The following is a 21,141-nucleotide window of genomic DNA, read 5'->3' as shown; positions in this document are numbered from 1 at the left end:
GTGTTCAATCTATTACACGTATAAGGTATTGTTAAGACTAAGCTTTAAATTCTCTAGCGAGGCCTTGACACATTTTCTCCATTCATAAACATTTCTGTTAAAGCAAAAGCCCATGAACCACCTATCTTATGCAGCATGTCACAGCACAATCAGTTGAATGAATGGGCAGAGTACTGCCACTTTAGAAGTGATCTATGAGTTTAATTAAATATCTTAAACAAATGGATAACTTACACTGCACAAGGCCACTCAGTGAGGATCTTAGAAGAAAGAACTATCATTAGACAAGACAGATATAGTTGCACTAGTAAATAAAACTTGCTACCCACTGAGAGAAACCCCATTTTCTGGGCCCAATCCCTCATCCAAACCAAACAGCATCCGCCTAAATTGTATTCTCAATTGCACATATGCACCAAAATAGTCATAAAATACAGAGTAGTACCACAACAAAGCCATAGCATTCCCCTAATTAAGAAGGAGGGTGGGTGGAGGTGGGGGGGGAGGGGAATGAATTCCTACAACTTCTTCACATAGTGCTAGATTGATTAAGCTGAAGAATCAACTCCTAATAATAGCATTTCAAAGATGATAATATCCTATATAATAAAAGAGAAAGATGCAAATTGACCATCCCTCCGCAATGCCCACCAGCCAATCAGGAGTGAGTATGCAAATTAACCCGACAAAGATGGCAGGTTAATTTAAATGCGTAGGTGCCAAGCGGCATGGATCCTGGGAACATCCTCGGGACCCAGGCTGCTCCGAGCCTGTAGGCCCGCACGTAGGCCGAGTGGCCAGGGTCCCAGAACACCCTGGCCAGGAGTGGCCTACGGGAGCCGGCACCAAGCAACCCGGGTCCCGGGACAAGCGGCTGGGGGCGCCAAGCACAAGCGGCCATGGGGTGGGAACTTCCGCCACAAGTTTCTACCCCAAGGCTGCTTGAGCATGCACCTGCGCCAAGCGGCCCAGGTCCCAGGACACCAAGCAGGCAGGGTCCAGGACAAGAAGCCAGGGGCGCCAAGTGGGCTGGGTCCCGGGACAAGCGGTCAGGGGCACCAAGTGGGCTGGGTCCCAGGACAAGCGGCCAGGGGTGCCAAGCACAAGTGGCCATGCCAAGCAGCCCGGGTCCTGAGACACCAAGCGGGCTGGGTCCCAGGACAAGCAGCCGGGGGCGCCAAGTGGGCTGGGTCCCGAGACAAGCGGCCGGGGTGCCAAGCGCAAGTGGCCAGGCCAACCAGCCCAGGTCCATGTCCCCCAGCCCAGTGGACACAGCGAACATGGGGCCTCTGGGCTTGGGGGCATGCCCCCGGCTGGACACACCCCTAGCTCAGTGGACACAATGCAGGGGATCCTCTGTGCATGGGCTGCAGAGGAAACACCTTTTCTTTTCTTTTTTTTTTAAACATATATTTTATTGATTTTTTACAAAGAAGAGGGGAGAGGGATAGACTGTCAGAAACATTGATGAGAAAGAAATATTGATCAGCTGCCTCCTGCACACTCCCCACTGGGGATGTGCCCCCAACCAAGGTACATGCCCTTGACAGGAATCAAACCTGGGACCCTTCAGTCTGCAGCCGGACGCTCTATTCACTGAGCCAAACCAGTTTGAGCTTAAACACCTTTTCTGACCGCGCACTGGCTAAGCTCCCTGTACGCCACCACTTGCAGTATTCTTGGTAACTTGGGTTGTAAGAATCCAAGAAGGTGATCTAGGGTTTTTCCACCACCACAGTCCTGGAGGAAAAAACGAAGGTCTGCTGATGGAGGGGCTAAGAAATGTCATATCCTGCCCTAGCTGGTTTGGCTCAGTGGATAGAGCCTCGGCCTGCTGACTGCAGGGTCTGGGTTCAATTCTGATCAAGGGCGTGTACCTAGGTTACAGGCTCCTCCTGGGCCAGGACCCACGTCAGGGCTCATACAGGAGGCAACCAATCAAAGTGTCCCTCTCACACTGATATTTCTCTCTGTCTCTCCCTCTCTCTTCCACATTCTCTAAAAATCAATGGAAACATATCTTCAGGTGAGGACAGAAAAAAGAAAGAAAGAAATGTCATATCCTATGAAAGACACATCTTGAAAATGCCTAAAGAAAGTTGTTATTTTTTCATGGTTAAGGGACTGGAGTCCATGTTGATGAAAACACCTTGGAAGCTGCGGTGGCTGGCAGTGGCTGCAGCAGAGGGGTGATGGGGCTGTGCCTTCCCCTGATCAGCCTGGTCACCTCCTGCAGAGGGAGGCTAGACTATGGCTTAGGACCACTCCCCAAGTGGAGCAGGGAGCGGGCCTAAGCCATCACTAGGACATCCCCTAAGGGCTCCCAGTATGTGAGAGGGGGCAGGCTGGGCTAAGGGACCCCCTCCCCCAGTGCACAAATTTCGTGCACCGGGCCCCTAGTTATTAATAAAATGCTTTCCCATTATAATAGTTTATCAAGGCAATTCATTTTTCTTTCAAATTATTGAAAAACTCTAATTTATTGAAAAAAGATAATCTTCAAAGAAATAGGACTTACCATAGGGGGTTGTGTGTTTGAGTTACTGTCCCCTAGAGGCCAAAAGTGTCTCTCTAATTCCCCACAGTGCTTAGCACAGTACCTGGCAAATAACAAGCTCAGGAAATACGTGTTGAATTTATTCTAGAATGTAACATACTTAAAAAAAATTCTAATTCCAAAAGTGAAAGTCCTTATAAAAGTTTAATACACAAAATTTCATAATTCTTTCATTTCCCTGAAGTGGGGCTCCTCCATACTCATTTGGATACTGTTCATTTTCATTTCAGTTATTTGTTTACATGTCCACTATGTTCCAGAAAGAATTACAGTGGCATCATTTGGAGTACATGAATCTTTATTTAAGATTTAAAGGAGACAATATCTAGTCTAAAGATGGTTTGGATTTTGATATATCACAGATTTGGAAAAACATAAATCAAATAACCATGTACAACATCAATATCAAAGCTCTTGAAACCATCAGTCCCATCTTAGCTTCAATTTAAAATGATCCTGAGAGAACATCCCACCAATACCTTATTTAACTTCAGTAAGTGCTTGCATGGGTAAAATTCATTTTCAGGCCAGAGCAGTTGAACATTTGTTAACAATATTTCATCCCATTCATGGTATGAGAAAGAAAATGATAGCCCAGCGAGTGTACACAATTAAAGAAGTAAGCATTTGTTTGCAAAGTGGAGGAATTAAATTCGGCTTGGTTTCATTACTTCCCAAACAACCGAACATGAATCTTTCCTCTGGAGTCCTCAGTTGTCCAGTATTAAAGTTATCAATGTAGAAGAAACCACTGAACACTTCAGTTGTAAATTATCTCTATGTGAACACGCCTTGTACCCTGGTTCATTGAAAAAGTAAGGAAACAACTATAACACAACTCCTGGTCCAACATGGATATATTAAATGACTGTTTTGCTATGGGAGTCACTAAAAGAGCATTTTCAAGAGCAAAATTCAACTTGCTAAATTGCTTTATAGGAGATGGTTGCAAGCCCAGATACAAAATTTGGAAGCATTTCCACTTGCCTTACATGTAAAGGCTTATGAAATATTAATACACTCAATGCAAATGGCTAAAGAAAAACAAGCTCAAAGACAACATGAAAAAAACAACACACAAACCTTCATTGTGCAAATCATGAAAGCTGTGTAAGAGCTCTAGATCCCAGGTAAAAACTCAAGAAACAGCATCAACCCTAGCAGAGAGCAGAATCGAGAGGGGGTAGGGCTTTACACAATTGCAAATAACATCAGCATTACCAAAACAACTGGAATAAATACCGTCCCCAGGCTGCAAAAACAATCAAAGCACTAGCTCCTTCCTCTCTCCGGCTCCCCTAGCAGCATAGTGAAAGCAGCTGCCTCTCCCCGCCCTCCTTCCCAGACGCTCCTCGCGCCACCCCTGCCCCTCCCCTACTCACCCCTCCTCTCCCCGGCTCCCAGCAGGTGAATTCAGCAGCCTATCGAGATTAAGAGGCGCTCACTATGGTCACTGGGCCTCCAGACCGAATTAACATTTCCTAGCTCCCTGGATTAGAGAAATTAGAGACGCGACACCCTGGTGGTATTCGATGCCTTGGCCTCTACCCGGGCCTCTCCCAGGCCAGGGCTGGGGTGGGGGGCCTCGGGCCAGTGGACTGGGCCGCGTCTGGAGGGCCCGCGCAGTTCAGCCCCGCGCTCCCGCCGGCGGCGCTACCTGAGCTGTCCATGGTGCTGGCGCGGTCCGGAGGCTGCCGGGCGGGACTCCACGCCGCTGCCCCGACATTCACTCTCTGCTTGGCGCCACCCCCGCCGCTCCCGGCACTTAAGTCCCCGTTACTGTCCACCAGCTGCAAGGATTCATAACCATCGTTGCTGGTCTTTTTCCGGTAGTTCCCGAGGAGACTCATGGGCAAGCCCAGAGACAAGGAAAGAAATCAACCTGGGAGACGGATGGAGAGGTGGAAGGTGGGAAGGACTAAAGGAGAGATTTTTTTAAGGAAGAAAGAAAGGAAAATTATCAACTGCCCGACATGACGCAAAGAGGAGGGAAAGAGGGAGCGGCCTCCGTAGAGGAGCTGTGCGGGGCGCAAGAAGCCACCGCCCTGGGCAGACCGCAGCTCTGGGCGCCCGGCGCAAGGGAGGGAGGGAAGGAGAGAGGGAGGGAGCGAGGGGGCGGGCACGCGCGTCCTCGGTGCCGCCACCGCGGAGCCGCCGGCCCAGCCGAGCTCCAGGCTCCCGGCCAGCCACCCTCTGGCTGGAGAGTGCCCGGAAGCAACCCTAGAGGTGTCGCCGTGTCCCCCGCGCAGCAGGGCAGCTCCAAGCGCGGCTGGCCCACAGGAAGGAGGACAAGAGAGGGAGTGAGGGAGGGGAGAGTCTCGGGGAGGTGGGCTGCAGGCGGAAAACGGGGCGAGATGGGAGGGGGAGGAGTGAGTGTTGGGTAAAGAAAGGGGCTGGGTGCCTCTGACTGGTAAGCTTTGGGGATGAGGGGGTTTCTTGGTAAGATCCAGGCACGCCCATTTCGTATAACTTAACCTATATTTGCTGGAAGATTCGGCAAGTCAAAGCCACCCCGATGGTTACCGTCCTGGAGGACTGACTTGTAACTCAAATGAAGTGGCTATTTGTCTGCTAGGATAGAAAGAAACAGCCGTATTTTTGCACATTTCACATAATGGGAATGATCCCTAAGGGAGAGATGGAAGAGCTAGCCATTCTAATGCTAACGCTAGGAGGCAATTGGGGTCTATTCCACCTAGTGAATGTATGTGACTGTTTAATAACTATTTGTTGAAGCAATAAATTGGGGAAGAAGAAGGGGGGGGGGGGCACGGTTGAATCCGGTGCAATTTCAGACCTGACATCATTTACCTTGGGACCGGGAGAAAGGACCAAACCACTGGCTGGCTTGAGGGGATAGTTGGGAAGCCAGCTAAACAAGGATTTTCTTTCCATTTTCTAGCCCCTCCCCCTTTTTTTCTTTCACAATTTTGGGCAAAGCAAGCAGTCAGTCGTTACTAGAGGAGAATTTATCATGAAGGTAACGAAGCTTAAGGGTCAAGGCCCCTTTTTTGCCGAAGTCCCTTACAAGACAATGTACCTAACCTAACATTTGTGATTTCATATTTTTATTCTTCAAGTGGACCCCAACATTGTGTAAGTTTCAAGCCTTATAAAACTTGGATATAGCTGTAATTCTCAAAATGTAATTACCAAATGTTCATTTTTCACCTGAATTAATAAGACTGCAGAAGTATCCATCATTCTCATCATTTCAGGAGAAGACCAGGTGAAAATCTTGATTAAAAAGGAACCTTTTCCCTATTAGGGTTTGGAATGACTAAATGAAAAGCTTTTTCAAAGTCATCTGACAGAGTTTCATCACCAAAACAACACGAAAAAGGTACATGTGTGTAAAATTTTCTTAAATCTACACACAAAGCTAGTTTTGCCTTCTCTCCTTTCCTGGCTTTCTCTGGTTATTATGATTTTGGTATCCTAAGGACACAAAATCAAACTATACATTCCAAGAGACTTCAGTCCAAATCATTTGGGATCCAAAGAGTATCCTGGAAACTCGAGCTCTACATAGGTCTACATAAAATAATCGGGTTGGGAGACGTTTTCTGTTCAAGGAAACAAATGCAAATGCAAATCCTTGTGGGAAGAGGGTGAGTCAGTAGAGAGCCTAGATTGTGTAGTAGAATTGTGCACCTGAAATCTGTATAATTTTGTTCATTAGTGTCGCCCAAATAAATTCAGTTTTCTAAAATGCTGTCTTATGGATCCTTTAGCCCCTGGACAGCTGCTTTCCTAACTGCATTACCTGGTGAAGGTATGATCTGACCTGAATCCCACGTAAGTTAATGCTCATTTACAACATCAAACAACTTGAGTGGTGACGGTTAAAATTGTAATAAAATTTTAAACACAAATTTTATACTTCCAATTTTTCAAATCTGTCAGATTAAGCTATTTAGTTACTTGACAGAATACTCTGTAAAGTCTAGTAAATAAATCTTTTCCAATTACATATTAATTTATCTTTTTCTGCACATTTCCTTCTCATTTAATTCATTACTGATCTGCAGGGAGAATAAATACCCAGAGTTCATCATGTGCCTTGACAAATTCTGGATTTATAATCACTGGATTAAGAGAATTTAGAGAAGATCATTTTTGAAAAGTGAAAATTATTATTTTCAAAAAGAGCACTCTCAGTTATTTTTGCTGAACTGTTTTTCAGAGTTGCAGACATATTGCTGGAATATATTTAGGTGAAACATATTTTTGAATAACTATCTCCCCAGTTTGCAAATTTAAGGAAAAAACATGAATGGCTACAGGGATCACTTTATTTTTAACTTTACTCTTAATTTAATATTAACAAAGTCAATTATAATAACTCTTAGTAACCCTACAAAATTAGAGATATAATGAGCATATCAGGCCAGCTGGTGTGGCTCGTTGGTTGAGCATAGTCCTATGCTCAGGTCAGGGCACATGCCCAGGTTTCTGGCTCAATCCCCAGTACAGGGCATGCAGGAGGCAGACGACGGATGTTTCTCTCTCATCAGTGGGGTATCTCTCTTTCCCTCTCCCTTCCTCTCTCTCTAAAATCAATAAAAAAATATTTTTAAAAATATAGATAATCTTTTAAAAGAACATACTGGGGCAGGAAAAACAATAGCTGGATTCATTTACAACATTCTAAAAACCAGTATGGGTATACTAGTTGACACAGGAATATATACCAATCTCAACACTACTCTATAAAGCAGAGCATAATAAAAGTACCTAACACATATAAAGTAATTAATATCCTCTAGTATTAGTATTATTGATATGGCTTGGACACAGCTCTACCCTCAGTGTTTGACAGTCCTAGTTTCTCCAATGGGAGGAGCTCAACAAAGGCTACATATTACTGTTTCCAGGATGATACTAATGGAAACTTCTCTGTGTGATTCTGAATGAGAACTTGCATTTAAGGAAGGGAGATGGCACTGGTAAAACCCAAGGTGAACATTTGGAGATAAACTCTCCTGTTTTTCCCAGATTGAGATTGCTCCATAATCACCTTATCTCAAGAATACCACATGACGCATGGGGCAGAGTCAAAGGATTAGACGCCCTCTTCGGGGGGGAGAGCATTCTTTCCCTTCGCCTTTTTATTGCTGACTTCAGTCACTTTCATTAACTTGGTGAAGATTTTCCACACTGAGGACTATTCAGGAGGCAGAGCTCTGTTTCTCCCCGTCTCCTCCACCCCCAAAATGCTCTCATCTCAGCAGATGTCACACTACTTTTGTGGTGGGGGTAGGAGAAGACAAATAGATGACACAACCCATCAGGGATTATGATCTTTGCTTTCTGATTTCCAAGAACTATAATACATTGCTTACCATTGAGGTTCTGGAACCATATTTCCTAGGATTGAATCCTAGTTCCTCAGAATCTTAACTCTCTATGACCTGGGCACGATACTTGACCTCTCTGTCTCACTTTCCTCCTCTGTAAAATGCGTGTAATAATAGCACCATACAAGTAACGTTGTAGTGAAAATTAAATATAGTAAATGCTTAACAAATGCTATTGTCACTGTTGTTCTATTATTTTTGTATGGGTAAGTCATTTTTTCAAAAACACACTTTCCTATCTGTAAAATTAGGCTAAATTCTGTCCTGCCTACTTAAAAGATTATCATTATGATGTATAATAATAAAAAAGTGTCATGTAAAATGTGAAGTGACTGTTCTGCCTTGAGTTTTTAGGCATTTTCATGCATGTCTTTCCCATTAGATTTTGGACTCCTTGGTGACAAGAATCCATGTTTTGTCCATGTCCACCTCACACTCATTAGAAATTGAGTAAATATCTATTTAATTAATAAATTTAATGAATAAATAAAAATGTGTTAGCATCAATCACCTTGTCTCATGATTTTTTTAAACTAAACGTTGTGGTCTACTAGATTATAAAATAAACTTGGCAATTCATGACCATTATTTTAATAAAAATGGAACAGGTTGGAAAACATCAGTTTGGGCATATGGTAAGATACTGTTTCTTCAAATACTATTTTGGGTTTCTGGTGTGTGTGTCTGTGTGTGTGTGTGTGTGTGTGTGTGTGTGTGTGATTCTGCTCAAAAATGACATAAATGTATTTCTCACCATGGGTCCCAGTATTAAATGTTTGAATGTGTATATATAACAGCACCTCCAGTACTGAGAGGTCCTAGTTTTCCCAAATTTTTTAATCCTCACCCAAGGATTAAATATGTTTTTATTGATTTTAGAGAGAGAGGAGGGAGAGAGAGAGAGAGAGACAGAAACATTGACCAGTTGCCTCCTGTAAGTGTCCAATGGGGGATCAAACCTACAACCTAGGTATGTGCCCTGAGAGGGAATAGAACCCACAACCTTTTGGTGTATGGGACGATGCTCCAGCAACTAAGCCACCCAGCCAGGACTAGTTTTCGCAGTTTTTAATGACCTATACACTGTGACATCTGAATTCACTTGGATAATTGGACAACAGAGAATTCTAGCTAACCAGATAATAAATGAGGGCAGAGCTTCTACTGTGTTCTCTCTGCTGCAAAATGTATTGTGATTAGGTTTCTAAAATGCACTTCTTCAATTTTCTGCTTTAGCTCATATAAATCAATGAATAGAATTGAAACTTTCTTTGGCAACATGCCTCAGGTCCATAATTCAGATGCTCTCCTTATTGAATAAGGCCTGTGGATATAGTTGGTACAAGGCACTGAAACTGAAGCTGAAAGCAAGGTACTCCAACTGGCCCTCAGACATATTTTGTTTGTCCTTTACTTTTAAAAAAAAAAATTTTTTTTAGTTTAGATGACTTCATAGAAGGTAGATAGGCTTCAGTTTGAGTGCCACATTTCATCACCACTTCCCAATGTATGATACCCAGTCTGTCCCGCTCATTCCCATCGTCAGTCAGCCCTTGCATAGTGTAGTGGCCACAGCCAGAGGAGTAACACCACCAAGACAAGTGCCAAAGCCACATCTATAGGCCACAGTCCAAATGAAAGAGCAATCGGCTGGGAATCCTCTCCCGCCTCTATTATTAATCAGCAGAGTGGCCTTAAAAATCATTCTCTTTCTCTTAGCAATAAAATTGAAGGTATTAAATCACATGATTTTCCTATCCTTCTTAAAACTTTACTTGTCATTTTCCTCTTTCTCCTTCAAATGAAGCCCAGAGGGGGAAAAACATGACCATGTAAGTGTTCCAGGAGCTAAGTCCCAGTTAATCTACGTTTTTCTATAGAACACACACATAAACAGTGGCAGCTGACAAGAGTTACACATAGAACAGCGATTTTCAACCAGTGTGCCAGCAGAATTTTTAAAATAAGCAATACCTGACTGTTTAGTCAGGGGCACTGACCTCTTTTCCTTTAGATTGTCAAATAAAAATGTGACAGCTGCCCAAACAACAATACCTGTCTGGTGTGAATGCCCTGTCTTGAACCATAAATGTATAGGTCATATAATAGAGTTGCATCTTATTGGTCACATCGCATACTAAAGTTGTGTCTGATTGGTTAATTTTTGGTACCAGAAATCCTTACATACACGTAGAGGCACATGATTTTTTTTTTTAAAGTTACTTTGGAGCAAAAAGGTAGGTAATTATTATTATTTTTGTAAGTCAATCCAAATAATACCTTTTTCATCAGATCGGCAAAACATAAATTTTTTGGTGTGCCAAAAAATTTAGTAGTTTATATGTGCCAGGAGATGAAGAAGGTTGGAAATTGCTGACATAGAGCAGTACAACAAGAGAGACAAGGAAGTATGCTAGGAAAAACCGAGTGAGCTGATGCTTAATAGAAGGAAATCTCAATTATTCCTACAATATTCCTGAGGAATGATGTTGTCTGTTCTGGGTGCCTGATGGGAGTGCTAAGTTTCCCAGAAAATAGGACAGATTTTTCCAGGCAGGATATATTTTTTAAGATAATTCCCTGGGGGAGGGGGAGGCAGGGGGGGAGACAATGCCCCTAAACCTGTGCTTCCTTAAAGCTCTAATAATAATTTAAAAACCCCAGCTGCTATTGGTTACTTACCATTTGCCAGGTACCTTAACTACTTTAACTATCACCTTCCCAACAACTCTGCAAAGATATTATCCTTATTTTGAGGCAAACTGGAGAGGTTGAGTAACTTGCCCAAGCTCACACAGCTACCAATCACTTAGGATTCAAACTCCAGTCTTTCTGTCCATGCTTTGGCCACTGCACCAGACTGAAGAGGTGGTTCTGGTGGTCAAAGTGAAAGCCGGAGGATGCCTCAGTCACTCCTGGTATCTGTCCTAAGTGTGGCCGGTGAAAAATGGTTTGGACACCTTGTGGGAACTACCCTTGCTTTGCTACGGGTCCTGCTCAGTGAAACCTGAACGTTTTCAATTAATGTGGCTTCCCAATAGGCAGTCTCATTTGTAAGCATCTGGGCTAGAGGAATTTGTATGTTGTACTCCTGAAAACTGGTACTTTGCTACTCTTTGGTCTCCTTTTAAATCTCTAGTAGGAAAAAAAAATCTTTATTTTTCATTAAAAGCAAGTTTCTAGCTTTAAAAAATAAGCTTGGCCTCTGTGTTTGCACATGTATGTGTATAAATATGTGTGTATGCAAATTAAGAAGACATCGAGGCATTGTGGAAAACCACTAGCTTTGAGGGGAAAAGTACAACTATGTTAAAGTTCTGGACCTGCCACATGTAAGTTTTCTATAATCTGTTTATCAGCCTCATTTTCTCTATATAAAGTTGGGGAGACAACTTTTCCTCCCTCATAGAAAGAATCAAATGAAATAAGGGACATGAAAGCATATGATAAACACTAAAGCCCTATTCAAATACTGTATTTCATCATGTCTAAGAAATCATCCATTTTATCTAATTTTTTAAAAAAATATTTTTACTGATTTTTAGAGAGAGGGCAAGGGTGAGAGAACATCGACTTGAGAGCGAAACATTGATTGGCTGCCCCCTGCGTGTCCCCCACTGGGATCAAGAGCCTGACTCAGTGGTTCTCAACCTTCTGGCCCTTTAAATACAGTTCCTCATGTTGTGACCCAACCATAAAATTATTTTCGTTGCTACTTCATAACTGTACTGTTGCTACTGTTATGAATCGTAATGTAAATATCTGATATGCAGGATGGTCTTAGGAGACCCCTGTGAAAGGGTCGTTCGACCTCCAAAGGGGTCGCGACCCACAGGTTGAGAACCGCTGGCCTGACTTTCAAGGACAGGCTCCTGGTATAACAATGTTACACCTACATTACCATTTCAAGAGTAACTCCTGGAAGCGCCTGTCCCTTTCATCTGTCATCTTATAAGCAGGGAAACTTCAGTTTCTCAAATGGACAGACACCAACAGACTACCATAAGCTAGCTCTGTGCTCAACTGCTATCAATCCTGCGGAAAACAGACTCAAAATTTTTGCATGGTGAACAGTTTTCCAAAGTCAGATACATATCTACACTGAAGTGAATGTTTTCCTAAATGCTAGATACTCCCATGTTTGGCCCTGAGCTCATTATATAAGATTTTATGCACAAGATCCCTAAAAAGTGGATGTAACTCTTTTTTCTTTTTTAAAAAGTATATTTTACTGATTTTTTACAGAGAGGAAGGGAGAGGGATAGAAAGTTAGAAACATCAACGAGAGAGAAACATCAATCAGCTGCCTCCTGCACACCCCCTACTGGGGATGTGCCAGCAACCAAGGTACATGCCCTTGACCAGAATCAAACCTGGGACCCTTGAGTCCGCAGGCCGACGCTCTATCCACTGAGCCAAACCGGTCAGGGCTGGATGTAATTCTTTTGTGCCTAAAGGTTCTGAGCCCTCCAGCATGTGGCAAATCCTCTACAATGTAATCCCTTTGTGCCTAAAGGTTGGGAGCCCTAGCGTATGTGGCAAATTCTCCACAATGATGATGAGGAAGGCAGTGGTCACCCCAGATGCATACAGAGCCAATTCTCAGGGTGCTGAATCTCCAGGCAGTTTCTAAGACACCAACCCACTGCTGCCCACTTGACTACATCTAAAGCAGGGAAAGAACCAGAATTTCCTGACCACTAAATTAAGAGCCTAGGTTTCTCGTGTATTTACCTATCTAAATGTGAAAGGTCTTTTGAGAAGATTACCATGGCCATGTCATACCTATGGAGACCAGGGCTCTGAATACAGCTGAGCATGGGCTAAGCCAGCCGTGGGTAAACTACGGCCCGTGGGTCGGATACGGCCCGTTTGAAATGAATAAAACTAAAAAAAAAAAAAAAAAAGACCGTACCCTTTTATGTAATGATGTTTACTTTGAATTTATATTAGTTCACACAAACACTCCATCCATGCTTTTGTTCCAGCCCTCCGGTCCAGTTTAAGAACCCATTGTGGCCTTCGAGTCAAAAAGTTTGCCCACCCCTGGTCTAAGCAGTGATTATCAGTGATCCCCAATGTTCCTTTCCATCTTCTATGCTAATAGAACCCTTGATCTTTAGCTGGGCACAAGGTCATACAGTATAAAGAGTATATTTCTCGGTCTTCTTTCATGCCTTGGACCTGTCACATGCAAGTTTTCTATAATCTGCTAGGTGTGTGCATGGGACTACATTGTGGTCACTGGACTATAAGCAGAGATGATAAGTGCAGTTTCTGGCGTGCATCCTCAAAAGGGAGGACAGCTGGTGTGCTCTTCTTCCATTCCCTTTCTCTTTCTTCTGGTAAACTATGGAGCTCCAACAGGTGTCTTGGACCATGAGATGACCTTGAAATGGAGGACTTTGACAATGAAGCAATAGAAGAACCCTGATCCCTAGAGAACTATGGCAGCCCTATACTGATTATTTCTAGACTTCTTAAAGGTGAGAGAGAAACAAACTATTTTGTTTTAAGCAATTTCTATTTTTCTTTGTTGTTGTTGTTGTTGTTATGTGCACCCAAACCTAATCCTAACTAGGATACAAACCACAAGCTAACCACTGGATTTTATTTATTTACCACAACATTTGCTGGGAACAACATAAAGTCTCTGTGTGCATGGACAAATTATTCTAACTTCTCTCTGCCTCAGTTTCCTCATCTGTAAAATAGTAGCATCTCTGGGCAGCTGTTAGAGTTGCATGATATAAAACACATAAAGAGCTTAGCACACTGCCTGCCACATGAAGTTCAGTGAATGTTACCTTTGTTATGTCTTGTCATTGTCCTTTGATTGATGCACGGCTGGGTCCACTGGGCATAAATCCAAAGCCAGTGATCTCTCCACCTCACTCTGCTACCGAGTTACGGCCCTCCTGGCCAGAGCCACCCAGCGCTGCAGAACCCTGACCATGCCATCGGTGAACTCCCCCAGAAGAGTTGCCTTTCCTTGGAGTGTATCTTTTTTGGTCTGCCCAAACAATCTCAGTGCAGTCTGGGACATTTTAAGCCATCAAAGTCGATTTAGAACTTACAGCAAAGTGTCAACACTTATGCCATAGTGATTCTGAGTCTCTTTACTTCAATATGGCCAAATGAGAGAGTGTGACTTGTCTTTTGTGCTAAAAGTAAATGAGGAAGTTTGAGTGATAGGCTGGGCATCTTATTGTACTGTGTGTTGTGGTGGTGTTTTGTTTTGTTTTCCCTTTTACTTTCTATTGTGGAAATTTTCAAATATATACACAATACAGAAAATCATATAATGGATCCTTTGTACCCATCATTCAGTATCAACTATTACCACATCATGCAATCATGTTTTACGTATATAGACACCTAACTACTTGTAAGCAAATTCTAGATTTTGTATCATTTCATCAGTAAATAGCTCAGTATGTAGCACTTTAATGTTTGCAAAATGCCTACTATATTTTCTCTGTACTAGAAGTAGGACAAGGTGACATTAATCTGTCTGCTGTGAAACTAAAGCTATCCACCAGGTGCCTTTGAGGAGACTGTCAGTTTTCTTATTTCCCAGTGGAAATGACATAACAGTCCATTCAACTTCCTGTCCCCACTCTCAGCACCCCTCTCCCCAGCCCCACAAACTCACCTCTTCAAGCACTAGTTGTGATCTTAGGCCTTGCTACCCAAGAAATCTAGAAATCAGTCTGGAATTGAGTTTTTCCAACATACAAGAAATTTCTGGAATATTAAAGTTGGAAGGAATTGTAAAGGGTAGACTAACCCTTTCAATTTAGAAATAAGACAATTGAGACAAAAGAAGTGAGCAAACTGATTCACATTTGAGCTTTTAAAACTGCAGATCCAATTGCGTGACTCAGCAGCTTAAAACCATTCGAGGGTTTCCATTACCCTCTCAGTCTGAGGTATTGGACGTAATGGACCCTTTACATTCTAAGACCAGCTGTGTCCCTCTAGGCGGCCCTCTCCACTTTTCCCCTTCCCCCATGATGCCTTAAAGTCTATAGGGCTTCTTTGTGATCTCCTGCCTGGCCAATTCCTGCTTGCCCTTCAGATCCCTGCATAGATAGCACTTCCCCAAGAAACCATCCAAGTTCTCAAAACCAAGTTAGATATGATTTCATGTGGTCCCATAGAATGTTGTACATAGTTGAACATAAACTTACAATGCACTACATTGAAATTTCCTGTTTCATGTATGACTTCCCACATCAGATTGTGGGCCATGTTTGGTACCCAACTCCATGGCCTGATAAATACTTGTTAAATGAATGACTACTGCCACTTGGAAGAGTCCATGAAAGACATATGGGAAACTGCTCTGTATACTGTTCAGCACCCCACGAAGGTTAACCATTGCATTTATAACTGTGTAAGGCCACAGAGATACAACTATACTATATAGGGGACTGACCAGTCCATATCAGAGCTCTTAGTATTCCATCACACTGCTTAATATGAATCCAGCCAATAAAGTAGTCAGTAACTATAAATAGCAGTAACTATTTTCCTATGCAAATAAAACCACTTCTACTGGGTTAAGGAAAACACACAGACTTATAACCTTTTAAAATCATTTTAGTTTGAAAATTTTGACTTTTTTATCTCAGTAGAAAATTCATACACTGCAAATCATTTTTTTTTCTGGAAGAATTACGGATCATCATTTTAAAGATTATTTCCTTTGGGCTAGATATTGTTTATGAATAAAAGAACATGACACTTTCACCTTTGGCTCTGAAGTCACCATGCCCATGTGGTACAGAGTACAGGGAGCCATGTGTTGGTGAAAAACTAGATGGGGAAGTTCTCCCCTTTGACCCTGTGACCCCACTTCTAGGAATATATCCCAGGAAACCAGAAACACCAGTCAGAAAGGATATATGCACCCCTATGTTCATAGCAGCACAATTCACCATAGCTAAGATCTGGAAACAGCCTAAGTGCCCATCTGTAGATGAATGGATTAGAAAACTGTGGTACATCTACACGATGGAATACTATGCTGCTCTAAAAAGGAAGGAACTCTTACCATTTGCAACAGCATGGATGGAACTGGAGAGCATTATGCTAAGTGAAATAAGCCAGTCAATGAAGGAAAAATACCACATGATGTCACTCATTTCTGGATAATAAAGACCATTATAAACTTATGAACAAAAATAGATACAGAGGCAGAGCTGCCTCGAACAGACTGTCAAACTACGGCGGGAAGGCCGGGGAGGGTGGGAGGGCAGGAGGGGGGTGGGTGGGAGATAACCAAGGGACTTGTATGCATGCATGTAGGCATAACCAATGAACATAGGACACTGGGGGGTGGAGGGGGCCAGGGGATTGTCAAGGGCGGGGGGCGGGGGGGAAGGAGACATATGTAATACTTTTTGTAATACTTTAAGCAATAATAATAATAATAATTAAAAAAATAAAAAATTAAAAGCCCTCCAAACAAACAAACAAACAAACAAAAAAAAAGTATTAGGTCACAAATTACAAGAACAAACTGCCCAAGTTGTGGTAAGTATATTTTAAGCTCCTCACTATTCAGATGGTGTTAGAGCTTTTCTATAACCTTTAAATCTTTGCCTGCAAGATTGGAGCATAGTGGTGTTGGTTTTCTATTCAAGAAAGATGTGAGTACGGCATTTACCTACATCACCATCTTGACTGGAAATCCCTGCAACTTGTTTCTTAAATGAGTTAATAACCTACTTTCTATATCTAAGATTTTAAATTTATATGCATCACCTCCCTAGAGTTTCATCAAGCCCAACACATTCCTCTCATCAGTTCTGCGATAGTTTTTGACATTTATCCAACAAGATGAAAAAGATGGTCTATGGACTTTTCAACCCTAAGAAGTGATCTACAGATGGTCACAAAAAGCAAACAAACAAAACCAGATGACCACTGTTCTATCTAACTTGGAATTTTGCTATCTGAATGACAGATGCAGAATACTAATTAACAAAATGAAAATCAGGTTCTGGTTTTGTGAGAGAATAATACACACACAGGAAGTCAGTTTCATGTAGCACATGTTCACTGATCCCCCAAGTTGCTGGGGGTACAGGGTACATTAAATGATTCCATAACAATATGCTGGGCATCGACTTTGTGATAGGCATAGTGCAGTGTGAAATCACTGATTCAAGGTGATTCAATGGCTGGGCTGTAAGTAGGAAAATCTCAGATGTCTTAACTTTTAGAACAATGGATTTTTCATTCCACCTGGATGCCACATTTCTTTAAAAATCTAAAATAATTCTCCAATCCACCAAAATAAACAAGGAAGGAAAGGAAGGCAAGGAAGGCAAGGAAGGCAGGAAGGCAGGAAGGGAGGAAGGGAGAAAGGAAGGAAGGAAGGAAAGAAGGAAGGAAGGGAGGAAGGGAGGAAGGAGGGAGGAAGGTAGGTAGATCAATGTGTGCTCTATCCATTATATCATTTATTTACTCTGAAACTTGAATTAGCCTCCTAAATAAATAACATATTTTCCTGTTAAGTAGAGTTTGAATTGTTAAAAGTGCCAGTATCTAAATCTCCTTTTAATAACTGAAGGCCAGGTTATTGTTATGAAATATTATAAATTTTGTAGTATTTTCAGACACTAAAAATATAGAAAGTTGGCAGTCATATTAACTGAAAAAATGATCTCAACCAAGTAAAACACATATATGGATACATAAAGATATCACAGAAAGGGGATACACTCAAGCTTTAACGGCAGTTATCTCTAAGGGATGGAATGACAGAAGGTTCTTACAGTTTTTCTTGTGCTTTCTGAATTTTCATAATTTCCTTTTGGGAAACATATACTTTTAAATTACAATATATTGAGTACCTACTACGTGTCAAGCATTATGCTAGGTGTTATAAAGCAGAACACAGGGAGGGGACCTGGAGTCAGAGAAAGCCTTCAAGAAGAAGGTACTGAGCCAGGCAAAGAGGAGGGGAAATACACTCAGGTGGAAGGAACAGAATGTTGAGAACTCAAAACCCAGCCTTCGAGGAATTAAAATAAATCGGGATGACAAAATCCGGGATGATGCACTATCAATTCCAAGCCAAGTTATAAGTGTGTGAGATTGTGTACAAAATACCCCCACCACATCCTCAACAGGCCACGCCCCATAGAAGCAAGAGGAAAAGAGGAGCTATCTCCCACTGTTTCTTTCTCCTTACTGCCCCCACCACTCCAATTACGGTAAGTCTGCTCTCCTGCATCCCCCCTCTCTTGAGAGCCCTCTCCTTTAATACTGGTTTTCAGATTTTACCATTTAACTCGCAGCAGCAGGAGACACAGCTGAGTTCTTTCTCTGCACCAACACGCCACCCCCCAATCCCCCAATCCCCAGTTTGGAAAAAGCTTTCTAAATTTAAACCACACAGCACCAAACTAAAAATGGCTTAGAAAGGGAAACAAACTACCTTGTGCTGGGCTCCTGTTAGATTTCACAGGCATGAATTACCCTTTTTTCTAAGCATATGTAGTCAAATAATTCTTAGGTCATAAAATAACCATCCCCAAGTTCTCATGAGACAAAAGTGTCTGTTTTTAAATGACCAGGGAAGAGGTTGAAGATGGCAAAAAAGAGTAGGGAAGTTAAGTGATGACTCATGCAAGATGCATCTGGGGTTCTGCGAATGTCATCCAGCTCGCGGTTAGTGCGTGCTGGGTTTTTCCTCATCCCCTTTCTGAAAGGTAAGAAAAGGAAGACAGAACTAGAGTCAGAGGCCTGAGTGTCAGTCCCTATTATATGAGACACTCCCCCAACCCTCAAGTGAGTTTCCCCTTCCAAGCTTCAGTTTCCTCATCCCTAATCATTCTGGGATTGGAAGCTGAACCTGATCAGTGGTTCTCAAGCTTTTTTGTCCTTGGCACTTTTTCCTTTTTTTTTTTTTTTTTTTTTTTTTTAACAGTAGCATGTTAGTTCTTTTAAAATTTTCCACAGAAGTGTAACAGACATACTGAAGCATGAATCAAATCATGTGTTCAGCTCAATGAATTTTCACCAACTGAATGTGCCTAAAAAACCAGCATTGGAGTAGAGAGACACATCTGAAAAGACTGAAAAATAAGTGCTTTTTTGTTGGTTTAGTTAATTCCAATACAAAATTTGGGGTAACATGAAAAACATTCCCACATTTGGGTAAGGCACCAACCACCTGGTCACTCTTCAGCTTTAGGTCACACTTGAATAGAGCTATTTATTGTCCTAACCTAATTCCTAGAACGACCTTAGTGTATATTTGAGAAGGAAGAAGAGTCTAGTGCAAAAGGATGAGATGAATGAGTGAATTAACTGACCTTGGATTTGAATTAACTGACCTTGGATTTGAGATTTAAGGACATGGGCAGAGTGACATGAAGCCCATGAGTGTGACCAGCAGCACCTATACATAACCCTAAGTCCTGGAAAGGATGTTGAAAAAATACCTACTCAGCTATGGTAAAAGGCCGGGTGAAAGCTATGCTAACAAATTTTATGGACTGTTTTGTAACTCTATCATTCAAGTTATTTTGTAAATTTTAGAATTGCATTAAACTTGGGAGGTGAGAGTTGACAATTCGAAATTATTAAAAAAAACAAAAGTATTAAACATTTGAATGTAGGGTCAGACTCACGAAAATGAAAAGGTCCATATTCTTTGGAACAAAGCAACAAAAATTAATAATCATTTCAGAAAAAAATATGGGAAAAGAAGATACAGACAAGCTTTGAATAAGCAAGAAACAGTAACTAGAAATCAACTGTACATGTCCTTTATTATTTATAAAATTTTGAAAATGTCATTGGTATCTTGGGGTTTTGCTCTGCTGATTTTATTTTTTAATATAGTCCACATTTTTTATTTATTTAATTTATTTTTAAAGATTTTTTATTGATTTTTAGAGAGAAGGGAAGGGAGAGGGAGAGAGAGAGAAACATCAATGTGAGAGTGCAACAGAAATACAAAGGATTGTAAAACAATACTATGAACAACTGTATCCCAACAAGCTGGACAGTGTGGATAAAATAGACAAATTCCTAAAAAAATACAATCTTCCAAAATTGAGTAAGAAAACCTGAATAGGCCAATAACAAATGATGAAATAGAAGCAGTTATCAAATAACTCCCAGAAAACAAAAGCGCTGGTCTGGAGAGCTTAACAAAAGGAAGACAAACAATCCAATCAAAAAACAGACAAAGGACCTAAATAGACACTTCTCCAAAGTGGACATACAGATAGCCAAGAGACACATGAAAAAATGCTCAAAGTCACTGATCATCAGAGAGATGAAAATTGAAAAGACAATGAGGTATCACCTCACACTTGTCATAATGGCTACCATCAAGAAATCAACAAATGACAAGCGCTGGTGATGATGTGGAGAAAAGGGAACCTGTGTATACTGCTGATGGGAATGCAGACTGCTGCAGCCATTATGGAAAACAGTATGGAGCTTCTTTAAAAAATTAAATATGGAGCTCCCATTTGACCCCGTGATCCCACTTCTAGGAATATATCCTAAGAGATCCGAAACACCAGTCAGAAAGAATGTAGGCACCCCTATGTTCATAGCAGTGCAATTTACAATAGCTAAGATCTGAAAACAGCCCAAGTGCCCATCAGTTGATGAGTGGATAAAAAAGCTGTGCTACAGCCTGGCTGGTGTAGGACAGTGGTTGAGTGTCAACCTATGAACCAGGAGGTCACTATTTGATTCCCAGTCAGGACACATGACCAGGTTTCGGGCTCGATCTCTGGTGTGGGACATGCAGGAGGCAGCCAATCAATGATTCTCTCTCATCATTAATGTTTCTATCTCTCTCTCCCTCTCCCTTCCTCTCTGAAATCAATAGAAATATATATTTTTTAAAAAGCCATGGTACATTTACACCATAGAATACTATGCAGCAGTAAAAAAGAAGGATCTCTTACCCTTTGAGACAGCATGCAGGAACCTGGAGAGTATTATGCTAAGCGAAATAAGCCAGTCAGAGAAAGACAAGTATCACGTGATCTCACTCATATGTGGAACCTAATGAACAAAATAAACTGATGAACAAAATAGATCCAGAGACATAGAAACATGGAACAGACTGTCGAATCTCAGAGGGAAGGCAGGGGTGGGTGGGTGGGAGGAGATCAACCAAAGAACTTGTATGCATATATGCAAAACCCATGGACAGATAATAGGGTGGTGAAAGCCTGG

At 41.8% G+C, this 21,141-nt stretch overlaps 1 protein-coding gene across 5 annotated transcripts in view; it reads right to left on the bottom strand.

Moving 5' to 3' along the window:
• DNAJC6 (DnaJ heat shock protein family (Hsp40) member C6) overlaps positions 1–21,141 on the bottom strand; it is a 131,321-nt gene that overhangs the window by 91,732 nt on the left and 18,448 nt on the right. Inside the window, exon 1 of one of the 5 annotated variants that reach the window (XM_036348709.1) lies at positions 4,215–4,561. The exons of 3 other annotated variants lie outside the window; for them this stretch is intronic. In XM_036348709.1, the coding sequence (XP_036204602.1) occupies positions 4,215–4,407 (193 nt within the window). In that variant the 5' untranslated portion in view covers positions 4,408–4,561. Of the gene's footprint in view, positions 1–4,214; positions 4,562–21,141 lie in introns of those variants that run through there. One more of the 5 variants, XM_036348711.1, reaches the window with a different exon arrangement.

Source organism: Myotis myotis, unplaced genomic scaffold, assembly GCF_014108235.1.
Source record: "Myotis myotis isolate mMyoMyo1 unplaced genomic scaffold, mMyoMyo1.p scaffold_m19_p_2, whole genome shotgun sequence".
NCBI classification, from domain to species: Eukaryota; Metazoa; Chordata; class Mammalia; order Chiroptera; family Vespertilionidae; genus Myotis; species Myotis myotis.
This window is presented reverse-complemented; position numbering and strand designations above follow the sequence as displayed.